Below are 25,168 nucleotides of genomic sequence, written 5' to 3'. Positions count from 1 at the left end.
GGCATTCCAAAGATCATAGTATGTGCTTAAAATTCTTAACATTTCGATTATTTTAAGTTTAATTTAAGCTCTGCAATTGCCACACCTGTCTTGTCTTCTTTTTTCTTCCTGTTTGTAATTCAGATAGGCAGCTTCCACTTTTGAGGAAAAAACAGTGATGTGGCCAATGCAACATCCTTTTTTTTTTTTCTTCTCTTGTTGTTATCTCCTTTCCTTTTCCCTAATCTTTTTACTCCTTGTTTAGGAAAGTGTGTATTTTGAATATATACAAAACATGGAGGAGAAACTTGTGAATTTATTTAATTTACTCCTTTTCCACGTCAAAAGGCATATATTTCTTTTCAGCTAAACCAAGGTTCACTTCTTCTTTGAGGATATAGTTCTGCAGCAGAAGCACTGATAAATTGCACAGTCTCAGTAGGATGTGTCTGAATGAGAGTGTTCTGGAGGCAGGGAGAGTTAGTGCTGATCCACAGTAAGGAAAGACAGAGCTGGTGAAACCATTCTCTGACTTTTGTTGCCTCATAATAAAAAAATTACACAGTGCATGTCTCTGCCCAACATAAAGAGGAACAAGGACCTCCATTCTCAATGTTGTGATATTTCAGCACCTTAAACTTTACCATGTTCATTCTCTCAGCTCCCTTCTGAGGTGGGGTTCTGTGGCCCAGGGTGACAGTGCTATGTGTGCGTTCTCCAGAGGCCTGTGGAGTAGGAGCAAGTTGAACTATGGATTCCCCATTCCTCCTTCTTCTGTGTGCATCTCTGTTACCAGGACACAGCACTGGCCTCAGGTGTTCCTACTCTCTTAAAAACTTACTCTCAAAGGTATTGGTTACCTTCAACTCTTGTTACCAGCCATTGTCACTTCAAAACAAATTCTTTCTGCCTTGTGCTCAGTTGTGCTACTTGATTAAACAATATGCATGAAACTGTGATTCCAAATGAGTCTGCGCAGAAGTGGAACGCAGAATAGAATGATCTTCTAAATCAGTGGTTCTCAACCTTTTTGAAGTTGAGTGGCACTTGAGAAAATTGGCTATGCTCTGTACCTTGCTGAGGTCAGCTCTGAACACATGAGGAGCTGTCACCTTGCCCTTTTGTTAAGTGCTTGTGTACTTGCTGGTTTTATGGAAATTATAGTAAATCTGCTTATGATGTGATTTGCTACATCATTCAGTGCTGTGTATTGTTCTGTAGCCAGGCTGTTAGGGACTATATGTTTACTAGGAGCTCCTATGGGAGAATATGTGTATTCTAAGGTGTAGTATAGGAATAATAAGTCGTCTACTTACTGCAGAAATATTGGATATACTGCACCAGTGAGATGCAGTGGTGCATTTTATGAGTAGTGGATCTGTCCCATAAATCCTGAAATTTCTGTGTATCCATTGTAAAGAAGAAACTGCTTGATTTTGGTTTTGGTTTTTTTTCCTTCCTGGGCAAAGTGTGTGTGTATGCACTGCATGATGCAGTAAATCAGATAGCTCATGGACACACCTTGCTGTGTGCAGCTGTGTATATTTGGTGAGTCTCACCCAAGCTGTGCCAGCAGGTACCTCATGGTGTTGTTACATGTGCTGTTAAAGTGATGTTTTCCAGCAAGGCTGTGATACATGTGGTGTACAGCTCATTCATACATGTGCAATCAGCATGTCCAGAATTTCTTCACATACAGCAGCCTGGATAGTACTGAAGCTGAAAATTTGGATAAAATTTTCATGGGCAAGATAAGACAGTATTAACCCAAGAAGTATAGTGGCCTTACCTAATTAAAAACCCCAAACAACCACAAGAATAAAAGCCACCCAACAAATAAAACATTTTCATCTCTTCTTCATCTAGTCCAGTAGGAAAGGGGAAGGAGGACACGCAAAGGGAAATCTAACTACTTGAAGGAAGACAGAGGGATGCAGTGTGGGACGTCTGAAAACATGGGATTTACTTTCTGAATAGAGACCCAAGTGCTTGCATTAAAGCTACTGGTGCTCCAGGAGGGTTAATTAGGCAGCACCAAACTGACCCTGTATCTTAATGCTGCACTTTCAGTCCCTGGATTGCTGCTTTTTCCCTGGTTTTCCAAACAAGTAACAGATACTGTTAGGTCCATGCTCCAGCACTGCTTGAGAGCTGCCACTGCCTTGCACCTGAGGCAGAGATGAGAGTAACAAACTCCATTAGCCTCTGCTCATTCATTCCAGATATGTTCAGGAGCATCTGTATCCCCCTCTCTGACCATGTAGAGATACTTGCACTAAGATGAATTCACAGTAAGACCTACATCATGCTGCCCATGTATTGGGATTATTTTAATAATTGTTTTATTATTAGTGGCACAGGTTGGCATGTGTTCTACTTTCTGTCCTTTTTGCATAAAAGTGTGACTGTCAGCATTCCTCATGGGGTTTTTTGTTTGTTATCAATGCCAACAGTCTTTGGTAGTACAGTGATTTCTTTTATATGTGATATTTCTGGTTTATTTTGTAACTGTGAAAGTTATCCAAATATTAGTCAAATTTTGGTAAGGTACTGTTACAGTAAAAGGTTTTCACGTGCAGATCTCTTTTATTACTGTGTTCACAGAAAATTAGCAAAACTTATAAAAAGTGTAAACTCTTTGAAGTTTTTTATGGTTTTGATGTAGACAACATGTATTAATAGAGGGTATAAAAAGCAGTTGCAAAGAAAATTCAGCTTGCCATTTGTGCATTCCCATTGCTAACAATATTGTCAACTTTTGTTTAACAAACAGATGATCTTTAAGTACAATTATGTATCTTCTAGTAGTGCAGTTCCTTACACCTTCTGTTGTCTTGTGCTCAAAGTTGCTGTTTCATTAATAATGCTCCTTCAGCTGTTTTTTTTCCTTTACTGTTCTTTAACCTAAATCTATGAGATTCTCCTTAGGAAAAAAGTCCTAACCATCTTCCCCAATGTTATTTGAAATAACATTAACATGTATTGAAAAAACAATAAAATTATAGATTATTTTGCACGTCTGTCTTAGAACTTGGCCACATGAGCATTTGTTCCAGCATTGCTGAGGGGCGGCACCCTTCAGCCATGGATGCAATATCATCTCATAACAGAGGAAATATGTAAACTGGATCTGCTGTTCATAGACTACTTGATCTGGATACTCTGTTCACTATAATCCTCATTAGTAGAACTAGAACGTTTATGGGAAGAGGTGATAAGAGGCTGCAGAAGCATTTGCCTGGAACTAAAGATACAGAAATTGTGCACCTTTGAAAAGATGCAGGGTTCAATATTGAATATTGACTTATTCAATGTGTCAGAGAGAATTTATGCCCTTGTAAGTTAAAGAATCCAGAAGTTTGTGAACTTGGTTTGTCTGCTGAGGTTGTGCCTCTTGAATTTCTTACCATGAGTCACATAGGAATCATACACACACAGATTTATATGTACAGATGTCTATATATGTATATATGTAAACCTTGAATTGTAATACTAGTTTAGTTGGTAAAAACAGCATATTAAGAAGAAAAAAAGATCCTAAAATAACCAATGTTTTTCCCCCTTTTCATTTTGCTAGTGCTGTTGCTGAGGCTGAAGGAATTAAGCCGTTAATGAACACCTTGAATGCCCAGAGGGATGGCGCCATTTCCAATGCCATTGCAGTGCTAACAAATCTGTCCCTGCAGGAGCCATCCCGTGTCAGAATCCAGAGCCACGGTATCATGAGTGCCCTTGTGGGGCCACTGCGCTCCACCAACAGCCAAGTGCAGAGCAGAGCAGCATTTGCTGTGGCTGCCTTCGGCTGTGATGCTGATGCACGGACTGAGGTGAAACTGCTCTTTGAGGTTGTTTATTGATAATGCTTCTAGATCTGAGGTGGGAGTTGTGTTAACCAGGAATCTGTTGTGTCTGACCTAGAAGTACTGAGCTTTCTAGGTAGTTACTTGTTTTTGTGATACTTGTTCTGCTGAATTTTGCTCAGTTTTTTGGAAAGAGTTTTCTTTAACTTGAATTTTCACGACTGTGTTTGCTTGCACCAAATTAATGCTTTGCAGCTTTTCATTGTCTTCAATGAGCTTCAACAGGGCTATATCTTGATCTGTATATTTAGGAGCATTAAATATCAAGGTTTCTTTCAGCTGCAACTGTCGGCTGAATTTTGAAGATGACAAGTTGAGTCCTCTTTACTCTCCCTCAGTGTTCTGTTGCCTGTTTTCAAGGCCTGAACGGCAATGTCTGACCTTGATTAATGAGATACTGGATGTGCATGGAGTAAATGTATTTCAGACAAAACTCAAAATATAATTAATCCTTTGATCAGTGACATCCAGCAAGTTGAACTCTTTGCTGTTTATGAATTGGTCATAGTATTTTCTTCTCATAAATAAGAATGATGCTATGTGCATTCATAAATCATAAGCTGGGGTTTTCTCATGGGTCAAGGCTATTAATTAGGACATGAATAAGGGGCATAGATAATTAATCTACCTCTTTCAGTGTCCTTAAAATGTCTTTCTCTTCAAAAATCCAAATGAGCAATATTTCCTCCAGCATATAGGAAAGATACTGTAGCTCACAAGAGAATAGGATGTTAATAAGATTGTCATATATACAATACAAATTCAAATGTATTGTGATGTAAATTAGTTGCTAGGAGGCACCAGAACACAGAAAAAGCTGTGTAACTCTCTGTGGCAGTCTTGGGTTGCTTAGTCTCTTTGGGTTCCACACCGCAGCCTAATAACTGAAAAGCAGGGCAGGGCCAGAAGGGATGTCTGCCTTGTACCATTCTAAAGCTCCAGCCTACACAGAGTTCACAGAAACACACAATCTCCATAAATGATCTCTTCTTTCATTTCAATGTAAATGTGGCTTTTCTACAAAATTTGAATGTTTTGAGAGGTGAATTTCACAAGCTGTTCTTGCTGGGCTAAGTGGCAATTTTTTCACTTTTTTTAATAGTTAAGAAATGTAGGTGGGCTGGGACCACTCGTTGAATTGCTGCATTCTAAGAATGAAGAAGTCAGAAGAAATGCCTGTTGGGCTGTTATGGTCTGTGGAAGTGATGAACTAACTGCTATTGAACTGTGCAGGCTAGGGTGAGTAGAAACAATATCAAAAGTCAAAAGAAAAATTTTGATGAGAGAACTCAATTTAAGTCAATCTTTTCATATTTATAGCAGAATAACAAAGCTTTCTGATAGGCTGAAACTACTTTTGCGCCACAGATGTTACAGATGAAATGGTATTGATTTTAAGCAACAGAATCTTCTGACAAAATATAAGCCTGTAGAGAGAACTGTATAGAATTATAAAACATTTATTGTTTCTGTGGCTGAATTAGGCTTTATATTGAAGATAACCTATATCAGTCAATATCGGGAACTACAGTGCCCCATACATTTGAAACTGAAATAAAGGTTTCAGACCAAGTTTAATATACAGTAAATTTTACTTACTACAGACTAGATTTGATTTACAAGCTCTGGTTAGCTGCAGGTGTGCTGAAGTGTCATGGAAAAGTGGCTCTGTTTTTTTTTTTTTTTCTTCTTAGGAACTCCCAGTTCCATATATTAATATCTGAATTACAAAAGCTGGTTTCAGTTATAAGAATTATGACACAGGACTCCTCAGACAGGGCAACTCTTTTCATTACTGTTAAATTAAAATATATGTAATTGCCCTTCTCCCTCTGCTGGGCACTTCTCTGGTGTCTGCACAGATACTTCTAATCCATCTATGAGAGAATTTCTGAGACTCTCAGAAATTCAGATCAGGAGGGGACCTCAAAGGTGATACTATCCATCTATCCTAGTGTAAGAATGAGTAAGGTACACTGACATATTTTGGCTTGGATAAATACTGATCCTGAGGGAGTTTCACAACTTTCTGAGGTAACCTGTTTCAGTGCTGGAATATCCTTACACTTAGAAGGGGTTTCTCAATTTTAAATATCCCTTGAAACAAATCATGTTGTCCTGCTTTCACTGAGATTGAATAACCACTTTTTATGGCAATTTGAGTTTAATTCACTGAAATTTCTTATTTTTCATGTCCCTCTCTGTTTCTTTTTCATGACAAAGTAAAAAATGTTAGACAAGTTTTGTTTGTATCATTTCATCACGCATCTATAAATTTCTCTAATTTCTTATGCCATTTTGAAGTACCATCTCCCAGCCTGGATGAGGTACTTCAGGTGAAGTCATACCACCATCAAAAAAAGTTCAGTAATTATTTTCTACATCTTGTGTATGGCACTGTTCTTATTTAATCCCTTTTTGTGACAGTACTGAAGCAGGACTCTAATTCATGTGTCCTTCAAGTTTGACAGCATATTATTGATAATAATGCATTAAGCATAGTTTTTCAACTAGTCAGGCACTACTTCATGTTATTTCCAAGTAGATCATATTTCCCTGACTTGCTCATGAGTATCCAAGTAGGAATAAGTGAAAAGGCTTATAAAAGTCAAAATGTATTTCAAATTCAGCTCCTATCTCACATCTTCTTCTTCTGCCTCTATGTTAAGTCAATTACCCTATTGCAGCAAGGATTAGATTGACTTTTCCTGATTGATTCTTGACAAATACATAATGGCTATTTCTCATCTCTTGTTGCTTGCCAACCAATGGTTTAATAATTTGATATGGTGTTCTTTGGACACTGAAATTTGGCTGAATGATCTCTATTATAATTTCCTTGTTCATAGTTTTTTCAAAACTAGATAGTATCTTTACCCTTCACCACTCTCCAGCCATCTAGCCTAGAATTTTCCAATATAATTATAAATATTGCTTTTTGCAAATTCGTAGAGTGTATGAGGTAAGTGTCCTCAGGGACTGCTAACCTTGTCTCCTCAATGCTAGACATTTTAACACTACTACCTCCTTGTTAATATTACTGCCAGGAATCTGCTTGAAACCTTTCTATAAAAACCGAAGCAAAAAAGGCATCAGACAGTTCAGTCTTTTCTGTGCCATCTGTTATGAGTTTTCTTCCCAAATTGAGTAAGAGACCTACATTTCCCTCTCTGACTTGCAGCATATGAAACATTTCTTTTTGTTTCAGTCCCTGAATAGTTGTATCTTACTTTGCCTGTGTATCTCTCAGGTTTGTCCCTTACTTTTTCTATTCTGTTGGAAGTACCAGTGTTTACATTTTTGTTTGATTCCTGGCTCTTTTTTTGGTTTTCATCTCTTCATGGAATTTTTGATGCATCTGTTTTATTTGTCTGATTTTGGCTTATCCTTCTTCCATATGAGGGCAATGTGCCATTGTGCCTGTAATGTCATTTGATTTAGACCCTGCTGTACACATTAGCCTTTCTTTATTCATTTTTGCCTTTAAAATAGTCTCTGTGTTACCTTCTGATTATCTGCAATATGCTGTAGACATACAGCCTGAACTGCTCTTCCACTATCTTCTCCCACTGCTCTCTTCTGTAAGAAATGGATGTCATTTGCCTTACATGAAAAACTTGTTCTCTGGAATTCATCTGAATTCATCCCTTCAGAAGTCTACATTGTAGATGTCCACAGCTGAGGTTGCCTGTGTAGCTCACAGAAAGATGTATATATATTGTATATATATAAAATTGATTCCTTGAGATGTGAATAATATCTGTGTGTGTGCATAATCACACATACAGAGATAGAAATTTGAATATGTACTCTTACACACACACATGAAGCCATCATCCTTTTTTCCTGTGGTTTTTTTTTTTCCTTCCTGAACAGTCTTAGAACTGCAGTATGCAATGTTCTCCTGGTTCTGTTTCCTTTATTTTCTTAGTTTTCCTAAGTTTTTCAGGTCAAAAGTTGTCAGTTTGTGCGTTTCAGCACAAGCAGAAGCTTAGGAAATTAATTCCTATCCTCTCATGTCCCCACATTACTATTTGTTTCCATCTCCATGCTGCAAAAATCCTGCCATTCTGGTGGTGTTGATATAACTCCTTGTGTTTCCATGCTTGTTCATGTTTAGCAAATATCTGCCAGCTATGCTCCCCCAAACACAGAACAGTCCTAGACCAGAAGGATTCACACATTGCATAATGCCCAACTGGATCTGCAAATTGCCTCGCAGATGAAAAGTGAGAGAGAGAGGGGGAGGGAGGCTGCCTGGACTGTATGATATGGTCAGCTCTGATCATTATTCCTTTTACATCTTTTTTTCTCCCAAGTTCTCTATGGTGCATAACATCCTTCTAGATAAAAGTGGTATTTCTTTAGGTAGCTTTTAACTACCTAAAAGAATTGCTTTTGCTTTTGAGCACTGCACAGTGTTTTCCTTCCCTAGAGAAGGAATTCTGTGCAGCACAGCCACTCCTTGCTGGCCCAGAGGGCACAGGATCAGCACTTGGAAGTGAATCTATCTTGGCTTGGTAATGCTGGAAACTAACTCTGAGCTATATAATGATATTTAATTAGTATTTAATGATTAATTAGCCTTTGTGTTTTATTTGTCAGTGCTTTAGATATCTTAGAAGAAATTAATCTGTCAAGAAAGCGTAAAAATAAGTTTAGTGAAGCTGCTCTGGAAAAGCTACTTGATAACAATCTTCCCCAAAAGTACAGTCGGATGGGATATTTATCATCAAGTAATATCATTACTAATGGATTCTATGATTGTGGTCAGGTAAGCTGTTCTAAACAAATTCCTCTATTTAGAAAGAGTAAAATTTTCCTTTTAATTTAGAAAAAGTACTGTAGCAGCAGCCAAAATCCGGCTATAGAAAGTACTTCATTTTCTTGTCCTGAAATTTCACAGCTGTTATACAGTTATCTTTTGATTATCTTAATGGATGAAATCATCTTCATATTATTCTCTAGTTGTGATCTTCCCAATCCTAGCTGAGCTGTTCAGACCTTTCCAGATCCTTTCTCAAACTTTAGTTCTTCTGGTCTCTTTCCCTGCACTATACTTAATGCTAACTTGACATTGTATGACCTATGGACGTTTTGTTTGTTTATTTTTACATAAGGAAGCAAAGAGTTCCTATTTTCACCTCGGTCATGACCCTTTCTCTCACAAAAGAAGTGTTTCTATACAAAGACTGACTCCAGTATCACTTATTAGTGCTGTGCTCAATTTAATTTAAAATACTCAGAAGAATTAGAAATACCAGTCTTACTGACATTCAGTAAAATACCTGCTCCTAAAGCACTTGATTGCTTTTGAAAATTCCATCCTGTGTTGTAAAACCTTCAGAGGCAGGAACATTTCCTTGTTCTGGAACTGTTTGGAATGCTTCAAACCAATAACTACAAGCTAAAAAATTATAAAGAAGATTTTCTAAGAAAAATTTATTAAGAAAATGCAAATTAGGAAGAAAATAATTTCAGATATTTTGAATGGCTTTATAAGTTCTTACACAGTCTTTGGTTTAAGATTAGGAATTTTCAATTACTGTTTAGGTATCTTTTAAATATATTTTTTCTCTGCATCTTTAACTGAACAGAGCACCTTATATTTTATGCTAATCTTCTTGTAGATAAAACATGGAGGGAAATTTTTGTCTTTGGAAGAACTAAGCAAGCAAGAGCTTACTGACCGTCGGGCAATAATCTTCGTTAATGCTAAACCCCAAGAAAAGTGAGTCATGTTAGATCTACTAGCATTTGTTGTAATAGCTCAAACTTTTAGTGGTTTTCACTGTTTTCACCAGTACAAACCTCTTTCTCTCTCTCCCTATCTGTCTATCTATCTATCTATACACACACACACACACACACACACACACACACACACACACACGTAAATGGAGACACCTATTTTATTCCCAGCACAGTGCTTTTATGCTTTTTTTATTATTATTTGTAATATTTGTATTATCTTAATATAAAATAAGAATTTGGAACATAGCTTTTTCAGTTGAGTTGCTTTATTTATCTTAGCCTTGAAGACTCCCTCATTTAACACTCTTTGATTCCTGATGATGGGACACCCAGTGTTTTATTAGTTACAACAAAGCTTGTCATCTGCTGTAATAATTATGTCATCTGAGCTGAATGTCAACATTTGACAATGGAACCTATGATTTGATGGTCCTCATGTACAGACAAATGCATGGAATTTTAAGCACATCATTCCAAGGGTGGGACAAAGCCAAGCATTAAGCTTTCAGGCTTGATAAAGAACCTGTGTCCATTTCTTCAGTGTTTAAGTTGAAGCCAGCCTAAAAAATCTTTTTAGATTGAATGCAGGAAGTTGGTATTGGGCTTGTTTAACTGGGAACCATTTCCTGTAAACAGTCTCACAGATCAAAGATTGCTCTACCAATATTTTGCAAGTCCAAAAATTTCTTCTCTGTCAACACATCACATATTTGGGTTACAGTATCATTAGCTTCCCTTTTAAGCTTGTATATGACACCATAAAAATGTCTGGGAATATCTATGACAAATTAGACTTCCATGCTCTTTGTTGATCCCTAGAGCTGTCTTTAACTATCAGGTCTCCATTCTTTGACTTTGATACAGCTTCTTGCTTTTGCATGTTGGCAGCAGCCTTACTCGCCAGTTACTTTTGTGCATCATTGGTCATTCACCAGTCTCAGAAGGAAAAAAAGAGCTCCAGCACAGGAGCTGGTGGGGCTCATTGGCAGAGCTTTAAACCAGCCTGGAATGGGGAAAGGGCCAAAGCCAGGCTGCCCAGTGATGAGTGATGGGATGGTGTGTCAAAATTTGAGGAAAGGAGCACTAATGGGATCTCTCAGTCTGCCTCAGGAGGTGTTGGCTACAACGTACCACACCTGAAATGTCTTTTCATTAATGCACCCAGCACGAGGGACAAACAAGGGGAATCCAAGCTTTGGCCCAGTCCCAAGATTTGACATCTCTGGCATAAGTGAAACCTGGTGGGATGGATCCTGTGCCAGGAGGGCCCTGTTGGATGGGTACAGGCTCTTCAGGAGAGACAGGCAGGGGGGAGAGGTGGAGGGGTAGCACTGTAGAAGGTGTAGAATGCATGGAGTTCACAGCTGGCAATGGCACAGTTGAGAGCCTCTGGACAAGAATCAAAAGGACAAATAAATAATGCAGATGCCATCGTGGGAGTCCACTATAGACCTCCTGGCCAGGAGAGTGACAAATTATTCTTTGAGGAACTAAGGGATTTTCCCAAGTCAACTGCCCTTGTCTTTATGGGAGACTTCATCTTGCCAGAAATTAACTGGGAACATCACACAGCTGGTACTACCCAGGCCAGAATATTCCTGAAAACTTGAATGACAATTTTATGGAACACACCTGGAAAGATGCCCTCCTTGATCTACTCCTTGTCAACAGGGTGGATCTTGTGAGCAGGTGGAGTCTGGAAGCCATCTTGGCCACAGTGACCACAAAGCAATCAAGTTTAAAATCTCTGTTAACAGAAGGAAGAGTGCAAAAACCTCAACTCTGGACCTGAGGAGAGCAGACCTCAGACTGCTCAGGGAATTAGTGAGTAAGATACCCATGGAAAATGTTTTTGCAGGTGCTGTAGTCCATAGTGCTGGTCACTTTTTAAACATCACCTCCTAAGGGCACAAGAGAGAGCAGGCAATTCCCAAATGTCAGAAGTAAAGCAGGTGAAGCAGAAGCCCATCTTGGTTGAACTGGAATCTTCTCTTAAAAATAAGGCAAAAAGGAAGATGTATGCCCGGTGGAAGCAAGGTCAGGTGACATGGGAAAAACACAGTCTCTGCTGGCAACTGTAGGGAGAAAATTTGTGTGGCCAAAGCTCAGCTCGAGTTGAAGTCAGCCAGAACTGTGGGGGACAATAAGAAGATTTTTTTCAAATACATTAGTGGCAATGGGCAGTGTAAAAACAATGTTGTCCCATTCCAGACTAAAGATGATCTCCTCACAGGGACAGAGACAAGGAAGGGGTGTTTAACACATTCTTTGCCTCTGTCTTCAATAAGAATGACAAACCAAGAGTGCCCTGAGCTGGAGGACCATGAAATTGAGCCAGATCTGCTGCTCCAGCTGAATCCCTACAAATCTATGGGGCCTGGCAAGATTCATTCAGGAATCCTCAAAGAGCTGGATGATGTTATTGCACAACCTCTCTTAATGATTTTTGAGCCGTCTTGAGAATATGGAGAAGTCACAGCTGACTGGAAGCTGGTGAATGTCCTGATTTTCAAGCAGTGCATGAAGAAGAATCCCAGAAACTACAGGCCTGTTAATTTCATTTTGCCAGTACCTGGTAAAGTTATGGAGAAGATTGCTCTGGGAGGTATTGAAAAGCATCTGAAAGACAACACAGTCACTGGTCACAGACAGCACGGCCTCATTAGAGGAAAGTCCTGCTTATCAAACCTGATTTCCTTTTGTAACAAAGTAGCCCATGGGGTTGATCAAGGGAAGCCAGTTGATGCAATGAGATTTTTGGGTTTCAGTAAAGCTTTCAATGCTGTCTCCCAGTGTCCTGCTGCACAAGATGTCCAGCTCACAGCTGGATAAACACATCATGGGATGGGTGAGCAACTGGCTCACGGGTCAGGCACAAAGGGTTACAGTGACTGGGGAGACTCAGACTGGTGACCTGTCACTAGTGGGGTTCCACAGGGCTCCATATCCTCAGCCCTGTGCTCTTCAACATCTTCATAAATGACTTGGACCCAGGACTGGAAGAGACACTAAGCAAATTTACAGATGATAAAAACTGGCAGGAGCTGTTCACTCCCTCAAAGGCAGAAAGGCCCTGCAGAGACACCTCAACAAGTCAGAGGGCTGGGCAATCACCAACCACGTGAAGTTCAGCAAGGGAAAGTGCTGGATTCTGCACCTGGGATGGGGCAGACCTGGATGTACAGACAGGCTGGGGAATGAGATGCTGGAAGGCAGTGCCATGGAAAGGGACCTGGGGATCCTGGTCTTTACAATGACAAGTTGAACATGAGCCAGCAGTGCCCTGGCAGCCAGAAGGGCCAACCCTGTCCTGGGCACAGCATCACCAGCTGGGCAAAGGAGGGGATTGTCCTGCTCTGCTCTGCACTGGGGCAGCCTCACCTCGAGTGCTGGGGGCAGTTCTGGGTGCCACAATGTAAGAAAAATATTAAACTATTAGAGAGCGTCCAAAGGAGGGTCACAAGGATGGTGAAGGGCTTGAGGGGAAGCCATGTAAGGAGTGACTGAGCTCACTTGGTCTGTTCAGCCTGGAGAAGAGGAAATTGAGAGGAGACCTTGTGGCAATCTACAACTTCCTCATGAAGGGATTAAGAGGGTCAGGCACTGATCTCTCTGATGAACAGAGATACGACTCTTGGGGACAGTTCTGTGCAGAGCCAGAAGTTGGATATGATGATCTTGATAGGTCCCTTCCAACTCAGCATATTCTGTCATCTGTGATTCCATACTTCATTTTTGATCCCTGAATTAGTGTCTGGTTTATTAGTAGTTATGTTATTTCTTTCACTTATATACCACCTATGAATATTTTTTTTTTGTCCTTTAAAATCCAAAATCCATTTTCATGGCTTCAAATGCAAATACTAACTCTGCAAATAACATGCAAAAATATCTTATTCTGTTTCAGTGTTGTAGTAGAGAAGGTACAAGATGTATCACCGCCTGTTTCAAGAAAAGGCAGCAGAGAAAAAATAAGGTATGGTTCTCAGATTGACTAGTTGTCAATGTTCTGTTATTGCTCTAACACTAGAAATAGAAATCTGACTGAAAATAGTGACAGACAGTTTCTGAGTGGAGTACAAATACCTAAACACAACATTAAATATATTTTTGGAGTCTTTCTTTCACCTCCTATTTGCACTAATATTACTTTTTCTATCTTAGTGATTATTTGTCCTCTCTTTCCATGTTGTATTTGAACAGCTCACACTTATTTGCTCTTTTTTTTTCTTTCATTATCCCTTGGAAGCAGTGAAATACTTTTATTTTACAACTTGGCAACCAAGACACAGGGAAATTACAGTAGAAAATTCTTTCTCAGTTTAGAATCTAAACCCATAAAATGTTCCTACACTGCCTACAGGGCTCCTTATTTCTAGATTAAATCTCTTCCATGCAGTTGACAGATACTAAAAGCTGGGAAAGGTGTGCTCAGAGCTTTCCTTATTTTTAGGCAGCTAGCCTAAAAATGCTTCACTCTTGCAGCACTTGTCTTGATCCATATGATACACTAGGTACAATGCTGCAGTCTATCTTTTCATACCAAGTAGATCAGAATCTCAACTTTTGCAGTGGAAAATTAAATTCCTTCTTTCACAAAAAGGGGATTTGAGTCTGTTCCTCACACCTGCAGATAGCTGACAACAAGGTATTTGGGGTTTATCAGTCTCTTTGTGGTTGGTTGTAGCTGATCACTAACGAGGTGTAATGAACAGGGCTTTTTACTTGAGCTGTTCAGGTACTTAACTCTCCTTACTCTCACCAAGACCAGGCTTCTATTCCTTGTCTAATATAAAATACTTAACCTGTAGTTTGTTCCTGTGGAAGGAAACTGAGCCATGGTCTCTCAACTGTCCTTCCTGTAAAACAGCAGCACAATCATGACCGCAGTGGTGCCTTCTGGGGAAGGCAGGTGTACCTGCCTGATTCCAGGGGAATCCAAAAGCAGTCCAGATAGAGCCTCCTTGCCATCAATGGAATGGTCTCTAGTTCTTGCTGGGAGTGTGATACAACCTACAACTGTCCTTGGCTTTTCTGTTAGCTAACTTAGTGAGCTGACCAGTTATCATGCTGGTTTCTGTGGGTCCCAGAAGTCCTGACTTCCTAATTTTCCGTTCTTTATGGTAAAGGGAGCCTTGGCAATGGCCAAGGACTGTGAGTTCTGGTCAGTGATGGACATTAGGAAATGCTCAGTGCTGCAGGGTTGGAAAAAAAGGAGAAATGGTATGTCTGTTGTAGGAGCTGATGTACTGTGTTTCCAATTATTATTTTGGAGCTCATTCATGGGCTGTGAAACCCTACTGTCTGTACAGGTGTTTTATTGACATAGAGGATGGCTGATTTCTGATACTGCTTGTATATTTCTGTGTATGTTTGTATCTGCACTTGAGAAATGAAATGTGCAATAAGAAAATCGAGACAAAACTGAAACCTGCTTTCAATCTCAGTAGTTCAGTGGTATCTCCAATAGAGGAAAAACAGAAGTTACCTGGACAATGGTGTTCACTCAGCAAAAACAGCATGAGAGAAAAAGGCTTAAAGTATTGTACTTTGAGTTATATTTGAATATGTTTGAATTGTATCAACTTGTTTAGAGCAGACATGCAAATTATTGATAGATAATAGCTACTGACTGTGAATGTTTGAGGTTTTGACTTAAATCAGGATCCAAATTGTCAGACTAGTCTATCCAAAAGTTAATGACTTACAAGACATTCCCATTTGACTAGTTATTTGGACTGCAAGCACTTTTGAAATTCAGTTTAAATCATTTAATAGTAGATATCTGAAATGGGTTGTATGAATTGCATTGTGGAAGGTTCCTGTTTCAGGATGCACCAGAGTGGATACAGCAGCTTGAGTGCCTTAGGAGGCCTGTCCCAGCTTCTGCTCCCTTGCACTTCTCCTGCTGCCCCATGTGCCCTGCTCATGACCCACTGTGCCTATGCCAGTTTACTCAAAGGGAGCAGAGGCAAGGAGAGGTACCGAGCCCCAGTTATGTTTTCTGTGCTCCAGTGGGGAGTTCCTTCACCTTGGAAGATGTTCTAGAATCCTAGGCCATTTTGTATAGACTCAGGAACTGGGAGTCCTGTTCTGCCAATATAATATATTTGTTTATTACAGTGTGTGATGAGGATATACTTGGATAGTTGCTTTTTAATGTAATTTATGTCAATTACAGTGTAAATGACTGCTCTGTTTGCAACTATAACTCCTTTGATAAGCAAAAATTTTCTTTAGGAAAAAAAAAAATACCTGCCTCAATTTCACATAGTAAACCTTGCAGGGGTACAAGGACTCCTTTCTTCAAGTTTGAAATAATTGCTTTTGAATGTCATGATCAAGTTGTATGATTTATAACCCCATTGTCATTCATTTTGAATCCATAATTCATACATCATTATTATTATTAATTTGTGAGATATATGGGAGTTACTTGAAGGTCAGTAGCTGACTCCAAGCCTCGAACATGCTTAGACTTTTTCCTACATATTTTTTCCTTTGATCATATGTTTCTGCTCATCATTATTTTGCAAAGTACTACTGAACACTGTTTAAAGCCATTGTTTTGAAAAAGTGATACTACTTATATAAACCATAGTTGAAAGCCAAGAGAAAGGGCAGTTGTAATTGTCTGCTGGAAATGTTTGAATTAGATGTGAGGAAGTGCCTAGTTGATCGTTTGACATATATTTTCATTGATGGCAACATTTTTAATCAGGCAGTTTCATATCTGATATACACATTGACTGGGCTAAAAGATTGTATTTAATGTAGACTAACAAATGTGTATTTATTTCACTCTATATTTCAGTACTGCATTTAAGGAAATACTTTCCAATGTTCATTTGTTCTTTTTCAAAAGAGAACCAGGGCATTTAAGCTATGCAAAATGGGAAAAAAATAGGTGTCATGGCTGCTTTTTGATGGTAGAATATTGTATTGGCTGCCTTCTTCCTCTGGCTGATGCTCTGGTGACCTGTTGGACTCTTGTACTAAAGTTGCAAAGAATCAGAAACAGCTTGGAGACTGTTAAAGTGCCATGAGCTCTCCTTTGCAGTATTCCTCTGCTTTCACAGCAAGTAGTCTCATGACTAGGAAGACAGCTCTGAGAAATGAGAGTGATTTTTTTTCTGATGTCACAACTCCCACTGGCAAGAAAATGGGGATATAAAAAAAAAAGAGGGCAAGAAAAAAGGCAGCAGAAGTCTCCTGTAGTGATTGCTGGTTATTTTCTAGCAGTGAGCTGTAAGACAGCAGCTCCACAGTTCCTTATGAGATAAGGATTAGACAGATATGATGAACTGAAGACTTGCAGAGTAAGGTAGAGACAAGTGTGGAAGATAACCTTAAATCAGCTATTCCACCAAGGAACAGAACATAGTGTTACCTAGGAGAAATAAGCAGCAGCAAAAAACCCCAAACAAATCACTGTTCAAACTCATTTCTCTCAGGTGTTTCGTTCCTGAAAATGGAGGAGGAGCGGTTCCTGAAAGGAGGAGAATAAGTGTGATTCTAGAGTCATTTGAGTACATAGGAATTGGAAACAAATTCTCCTATAGCACTGTAATTTAATGGTGCACTTCTCATAGAGAAAAGAAAGTACTGGGAGGATAGAAGGGAAGAAAGCAGGAAAGGGCAAATGGTGAAGAAACAAGAATTATAGCAATTGTAAATGTTTTTCTTTTGAAAACCTCCTAAACTGTACACCAGAAAGATAATGGGAATAATTCAGGATTTTTTAAACATGGTATTTTTAACCATAATGGATAAATGGATGAGTAGATAGCTATTTAATCTAGCACTATAAGGTTCTCTGGCTATAGTTAGATAGAGTCAAATTAGATAAAGAAAACTGTTTGTCTGCTTTTTTCCAAGTGTAAGTATAATTAATAACCAGAACAGTTTATTTAAGAGGGTGGTGAATTTTCTATAATTTTAAGATTAAATCTTAATTGGTATCCTTCTAAAATAATGTGCTTTGTGACACCTATGAAAAGGGCTTTTTGTGAATATTGTAAATCTCAATAGGTTAAAGAAAAGTTTGCAAAGTATTCTGAAGACAAATTGCTTGAATTCAACTACTGATAATGGTGTATGCCCTTTTGCTTTGTTCAATGCCTTCCATCTTAAGAGTGCTTTCATAGTATAAATCTTAAGAATAATTTGAAGAGCATGCAATAATGATAGTGTGTCCTAGAGCTATGTACTCCAGTGGTCCTTTATTTCTTTTTTTCTTTTTCCTTCCAAGATCACCAGAAGTATTTTAGATTTTAAAAAATAAGAACTGTTAAACAAAGGAAAGAAGTTTTGTTGCATTTCACAGTAAAAATTTTCAGGATCTATGCTGAAAAAAGACATAATGCTTACAAAACACTAGTTTCATGTGTTCCCACAAATGAAAGATCCTAAACTGTCTGATTGTATAGACCTTAATAATACCTCTGGTAAGATACTGATGTTATAGTTGCTGCATAACTTGTGAAATGCACAGTATTTAATTTAAGCAGAACAGTCATTTCATATATACTTCTGCTGGGTGCTTAGGATGCCTGTTTAGGATCATAGTAATTTTTCAGATCCTGAGCATTAGTAAAACATGAAGCATATATGAAAAAGAGTCAGCAAAAACACAGACTTCTTGTAAAATCTTTCTCTGACAAGCCATGTTGTAGTTTGCATAATGCTTGAAGTACCTGAACTTGCAAGTACAGAGGCTGTCTTTTGGAATGTCCTGTGAAGATTTCAGCTGTGCTTTTGATACCTTTTTTCTTTATTTGAAGACCAGATTTTTATCAAGTAAAAACTCATTAGAGTTCATGATTTTTAGTTCATATCCATACAGAACTAAACCATAACTAAAAATATTCCCTGTATGTATATAGAAGGTGTCTCCTTCTCTATGTGATCCATACTTAGGGAAGGCATATCAGAGCCATTAACTAAAAATAAAATGAGAATTTACAGCAACATCATTATGGAGCTAGTGACATTTGTTCCTAGCCATCTCCTGAGGGCATGTTCCACAAGTGTTCTCTACACACTTGAAGATTTTGGATATTTGTTATCAAGAAAAAAGAAGTCTCCTACCTTCCACCTTTCCCTAGTCAATTTGTCTAAATGTCCTGTTGGAGAACTAATGTATTTGATTTTGAACTTTAGAGATTACAGTATTCTACATAAGTGTATTTTTTTTTCTATGTAAGAAAAGGGAAGGGAAAAAAAGAGGAGGAAAAGCCAAAAGAAGTTATTCAAGTTAGACCTACAGTCCAGGAGGAGATAAATCTAGGAAATTCCCTTTGGGTACCACCAGTTGACTTGACATTAATGGATTACATTAATGATGTTTCCAAAACAATTCTACCACTAACTACTACCCGGGAACAGGTTGTGGCTCTTGCACAGTGAGTACCAAAACGTATTTTCGTAAGCGGAATTGGTAAAATAACTGTTTTCTTATCCAAGGTCATTTTTTTTCAAAATAGTTACTTTCCCATGCTTAAGTGGAATCGAAATCAGCTTTGGTCCAGAATGTTGACATATTTAGATTTTAAGCTTCTTGTTTCTAACTTTGTTGTAATTAATTTAATATATTTTAAAATAAAGTATCACTTGCAACAGAAGAGTATCAATTTCTCATTTAAAAAATATTCTTATAGACAATTTCAGGTTCTTTTTCACATTTATACATCTGTACTGATTCTTTCCAGTGATCACATCAGCTGCATTTAGCATCTACATAATCAAGGAGCCCCAGAGCCCCAGGTTTTGCAAAGCCTAAAAGGATCATTAGAACTGAAATCTAATAGTAAAGATGGTTGCAAGTTACATGTATCATATCTGTTCTTTCTTCTACCATCTTTCCTGCCTGCTTGGTTTTGGAGCCCCTTGGGACAGCAACTCTATTGCATTTTGTTTTCTATAGAGCCAAAAGCATAAGAAAAAGTTTCTAACAGAGCTTTTAAGTGCTCTTGTAATAAATATCCTGACAATTTAATAGTACCAGAATATTGCAATACAGTGCAAGTACAGACTGTTGATATCAATGTGTGATTCATTAGTTACACAGAGCCTGGGCACCAATCACTGTCACCTCCAAGCAGTGTGTCTGTTTTCATCTTCTCCATAGTTAAACCTTTATATCTTAGCAGTTTCCAGGCTGCCTCCTGAATCTGGAGAGTTTGGTGTCAGATCCCACTTACTCTCACAAAATTTGTTACTTTTACTAACTCTCATTTTAATGAAGTCTTCTAATGTGATATGAGGAATGAATTTTCCATTGATTGCAGAGTTTGACAGGACAGATATTCATCCTTAACTATCCAGCTGGGTATAAATCATGCTGCCTTCCTCAAGGTGGAATCCATAAAATTCCCTTTTAAATCCGCTCTTCTAACACACCAGTGAAATACTTGCAGACACACAACCCAGTGAAACAATCATGGGGAATTTAAGTAGAATGTTTTCTGTGGGGATTTGTCTGTGTTCCATTTCAGGTGGCTGCCTGAATAGCATGTGTTGAATAGGGAGTAGGGGAGAAGGCAGCTGCAGCATCCCTCAGCAGCCTGGCACCTTGGCTAGAGTTCCTCTTGTGCTCACTGGGGTGGGGGTCAGGCCAGAGGAGGGGACATCATGGATGTCTCCTTTGGAACAAACACAGCACACCTTTGTGTGGTGGTGAGGACGTTGGCTGGGGCAGCATTGCTCTCTTTAAAGAGGGCCGGCCATGGGCACACACAGCACAAGGGACTGCTTTGAGTCCCACACTTTCTCAGCTTCACCCAGTAATTCCCAGCTTCAAGATACCCTATCTGACATGCTTGGTGACAGCTCCCTGTGCCCATGCTATTGCAACCAAGGCTTCCTCAACTCTAAACTTTGAAAAGTGAGGTCTCTGAGGTTGTCTTGCTTGTGCTGGGCAGAGGAACACATTTACTGCTTCTGCAGAGGAGGGGATGCAGATTTTAATTCCCTGTTTGAAGCAATGGCTTGTGATTTTCATGTCAGCTCTGCAACATGTCCAAAGTGAGAGACCTCAATAACGCTTGTGCCTGTGGCTGAGACACTGAAGGGAACATAAGTCTTTAGATACAGCAACTCTGCACAGAGGAGATGAAGGTGTGTGTATATGGGCAGACTTACAAACCAGGGCTTGGTCCTGTGTGTGCACAGTCCCCCAAAAGAAATGCTTTTGGCAGAGCGTGCACTGATGATCTGTTTCTGTTTCTGAGCCATTTTGTTTTAATGGATAAATACCGCTCACCCCCAAAATACTGACTTCAATATAAGAAAGCACATGTAGAAGATAAGTACCTTCAATGAATACATTGTTGGGATCATTACCTGTGGCTTTATTTTTGTCATGCATATTCTCATGCCTTTATTACTATTTCAAACAAATGATAGGTCTGGGGACTATAATATGTAACTCACCTAATCTGTTAACTTGTAAACATGAACATCAGCCTCCGTAATTACTTCCTCAGTAATTACACTGTTATTGATGACTTTTTCTGAGGACTTTGTGCCTATACTACACTCCTCCAGAATCTCTGCTTTTGCACCTTGGTTTAGGTCTGTGACAAATATGAATGACCTGAGTTATGGTTATCTATATTTATCAGTAAGCATATTTAAAATACCAATTACTGAATTTAAAAATTTAATGAAGCAAACAGAAAAAGTATTACAGTCTTAAAGGTCATTCACTTCTTGCTTGTATACATTTCATTGTGCTACATTTTTGCCATAAATAGAAGAGGAATTATAGATATAATTGATCCTGGTATACATTTGGAACAGGTTTGTTGCAGACAAGATGGGTGGCACTGTTGAAAGAGAGCAACTGCATAACTTCTGCTGGGAACTTGACATGAGTGCAATAGAATTTGAACTGAAAAGCAACATTGTGCCTATCGGGAAAATCAAAAGAGGGACATTCTATCACAGAGCTTTACTTTTCAAGGTACATTATCATTTATTTTCCAACATAACATATTGTTGTTAAATAGATAATCTAAACTAAAGTATATTTGCATCAGTATAATACAGTATTTATATCCCTGTAAAATCTTTTGAATACATTTCATAATTTTTCAACATCAAAGCTGATTTCCCAGTGAATGAAAGCCAGCATCACTTCTTTCTCTAAACATTCATGTTGTCATTAAATTGTCTTAACTGATATCCGCAGAATACTTGATAAATGGCAAAAAGCCAAAGTATTTGATTTGGAGTCAAAACATTTTACATTTTCTGTAAACTGCAAAATATTGAATTATGCAGCTTCCTTCTTTTTTCATGCTGCAAATGTAAACTTGTTGGGACAATTTTTATTTGGTATCTATCCAGTATTCTGTGATAGTATATAACAGCTTCAGCGTTCCAGTTTCTTAGAAGAAACTGGGAAGTTTTATTTCTTCTTTCTTCATATGAAGATGTATTGGTGCACCCTGGTTATCTGTCCCATCCTTTTTCCTTGGCTGGACTTTTCCCTTTCTTGAATGGAAAGAAACAGAGAAACAAGAGCCTAGCACATTAAGCATGAAGGACCTAGGAAAGAATACACAGGAGAAAGAGTACAACCCTCAATTTATAGTATCCATAGGGAAAGTTTCCAACTTATTTTATGACATTCTGAGGGCATGACTTCTATGCTCTGCTGTCCTAAGAAACTTCTGTAGGGACAGGTCATCTCTCTTAAAGCAACAGCACTCTAAGCAATGGATATCCATGTCCATTAGTAATAAGTTAAAATTCTTGCAGGATTTCATTCCTTCACAGCAGATGTGTGTTGGAAAAGCAGTTTGGAAGCTGGAAACCATTATAGGTCTGTCTGTGATAGTGCAGCCCAGAGGGAAGGCAGGTGTTTCATCTAGCAGACACTTGCCTCACATTTCATTGCTTCCCACATTTTCAGGGCTGAAAAGCAAGGAGTGTGCTTCGGAGTGAAGTCCTAAACTTACACTGATAAAAATGTTACATTTTTACATTTAATATTTCATACTAGTGATATGTGTGCAGTGTGCCTACACCTCATTGCCTGAATAGACTTCAAAATGTTAGTCAGAAGTTAGTCTTCCAAGCAGAAAAATACCATTGCTGGGTACTATGGGTGTTGCACTTCATTTGAGATCTGAAGGACTGGCTGATAAAGAAATGTTTGAAAAGAGTTAAAGTGAATGGTTTTTGTGTTGTGCATAGGATATGTGAGAAATAACATTTAAAAGCCTACACTTTTTACACAAAACCAACAATAAAGGTTTGGAGTTTGGAACACTTGAGAAATTTATGAAGTATGTTTCAAGAAAGCTCTAGGCCTTTCAGTTGTTTGTTTTGTTTTTAAGCATCATGAGGCCTCGCTGTATATCACAGAAGCTACATGAATGAACTGCAATTAACTACTTTTTCTTTCTTTTTTAGGTCCTAGCAGACAGAATTGGCATTGGCTGTAGTTTAGTTCGTGGCAAGTATAACAGAGCTTGGAATGAAGTTAAATTGGTTGAATACTCTCCCAAAGGGCTTCTGCTTCCTCCTCAAGAGTATGTTGTAGAGCTAATGTTTGAACCAGGCTGTTTGCTAAAACAAGGAACTGCAAAGGCCGATCGATACAAACGTATTTAATCATCTTGATGAATTTCACCAAAATAAATATTTTAAATATGTTTGCAGTGCTGTATTTATGAAACATGAGGGGGTTCATATCCAACTATCAAAAAGAAGCGTATCTGGTATGCTGTCTTAAAGGTTTAATTAAATGTGGTTTTAGTATCTAGCATCAGTGCTTAGAAATTTTGTTAATTTTTGGTATTATTTTAAGACTAAATTGCAAAACTACAGATTAAAATTTGGTAATCAATAATACTTGGTGTGTGCTAACATTAAAATGCTTATTAAATAGGTTAAATTCCAATACAGCGTATTCTTTTTTTTTTCCTAATTTTCCTTCAAATCTCATGCACATTTATAGGAATTTCATGTCAATAAAGCAAGAAAATGTGACATCTGATGAAATAACAAGACATCGAAAAACAACTGAATAACTTTTGTGTGAAATAACCCAAGAACTGAGAACTAGTACTACAATAATAGTATACTTTCAGCCTCTGTAGAAAATAATCCCATTTATATTTTTTAGAACTTGGCAGAGTTAATATTTACAGATAATAGAATACTCTGGATGAAAGTAAATACTGTTTGTCCTGGCACAGGAAAGACAGATGATTGATAAGTTAATGCTTCTGATCTGTTTAAGTTCTTTATTTTTGACTTGAAGATAAAATGGACTCTGGGAAGGCAGTGGTTTTAGATAGGGACTTTGTATTTCTTGCAGCCTTGGGTAACGTGGTGTTGCTGAAGAGTGGCGGTGCTTTTAAGAGAGGTAAAATACTGGCTAGAGCACTCTGGTAAACACTTCTGGTGAAACTGTCAGGAATGAACTGGAGTATTTCAGAGAGCACCACTATCAATTGAGTTTACTGTGGAGAACTGTGAGAATGTACTGTACAGCAGTTAGGCCAGTGTAGGCAACGTTGTACAGAACTGAATTTCAGAAGACCAGAACACCTACAACAAGCCATTTACTTCCTGCCTACCAAAAATGTGATTAAAAAATTTGGGGTCTGTGTTCTTTTAGCTTTTTAATGTTTGTATAAGCACAGTCACTTGCCTTGACTGCTTTGGGTTGAGGAGGAGCTTTGTATCTGTTGTATTCATGAGCATGATCCCACCACTCCCTCTCCTTCCTCCTTTGACATGCAGCATGATTTCCTGGTAGCCCTTAGGGGAACATTTTATCTTTATGTTGTAAATTCACTTATATGGCCTCATGTTCATTTTTTTTTTTTAACCTTATGTTCAGCAGTCCTCTAGACATCAGAATGAAAAAGAAATCTGGAAACAAAATGCAGGATGTGCTGGCAGAACTGAGAGAAGGGTGAGAATGTGTTTCTTATCATTGCTATGTAGCAGGTAGGAGACTGATGGAAAGTCATATGCTCTCACTGACAGGTATGATTGGGTATAGAAACCCAGAACTTTGAAAGTCCAGTAAATTGACATAAAATAAGAATTAATTTCCTGCTAGCTATCATTTTGTATAGTTTTCTTACATTGGAATTTCATTATTTTGTATTGGAACCATAATGTTAAAGTATGACTTACTGTGTTTGAGGAGGTCTTGGAAAAAAACCAATTTCTGTTGTTTCTAATAAAAATCGATATGAAAAAAATAGACAAAATGCAGTTTTTCAAAATAAAAATTGGGAAATCTCTAGATATATGAGCTCACTTTACATAAAGTAATTATGTAAACAAATAAAACCAAATACTATAGCCTGCATTGTATAATGCAGAATTTGATGATCCAGAAATGTAGGATCCAAAAATGTTTTATGTCTTTCACAGTTTTGAACTATGTACTTTCTGAGTTCTGTCACTTCAAAATTGTAATGCACTTGGATGTCAGAATTAAAGTTTAGGTAGAATATAAACATTTCAATCTAAAATTGTTACTTTGAAAACTGCACTTTATTTGTCAAGTAAGTCAAGAGATGTCACACTTTTTTATCTGATGT

The 25,168-nt window shown here is 38.2% G+C and overlaps 1 protein-coding gene across 1 annotated transcript in view; it reads left to right on the top strand.

Moving 5' to 3' along the window:
- Positions 1-23,313, top strand: part of ARMC3 (armadillo repeat containing 3) — a 57,088-nt gene extending 33,775 nt beyond the window's left edge. Inside the window, exons 11-18 of the mRNA XM_083876326.1 lie at positions 3,557-3,806; positions 4,942-5,078; positions 8,445-8,613; positions 9,470-9,570; positions 13,501-13,569; positions 18,800-18,997; positions 21,396-21,558; positions 23,016-23,313. Of these exons, the coding sequence (XP_083732452.1) occupies positions 3,557-3,806; positions 4,942-5,078; positions 8,445-8,613; positions 9,470-9,570; positions 13,501-13,569; positions 18,800-18,997; positions 21,396-21,558; positions 23,016-23,216 (1,288 nt within the window). The 3' untranslated portion in view covers positions 23,217-23,313. The remainder of the gene's footprint in view (positions 1-3,556; positions 3,807-4,941; positions 5,079-8,444; positions 8,614-9,469; positions 9,571-13,500; positions 13,570-18,799; positions 18,998-21,395; positions 21,559-23,015) is intronic.
- Positions 23,314-25,168: the final 1,855 nt, after the last annotated feature.

The sequence above is a fragment of the Zosterops lateralis genome, assembly GCF_965231275.1.
Source record: "Zosterops lateralis genome assembly, chromosome: 1".
NCBI classification, from domain to species: domain Eukaryota; kingdom Metazoa; phylum Chordata; class Aves; order Passeriformes; family Zosteropidae; genus Zosterops; species Zosterops lateralis.
Note: the sequence above shows the minus strand (reverse complement) of the source record. Positions and strands in the feature narration are given on the sequence as shown.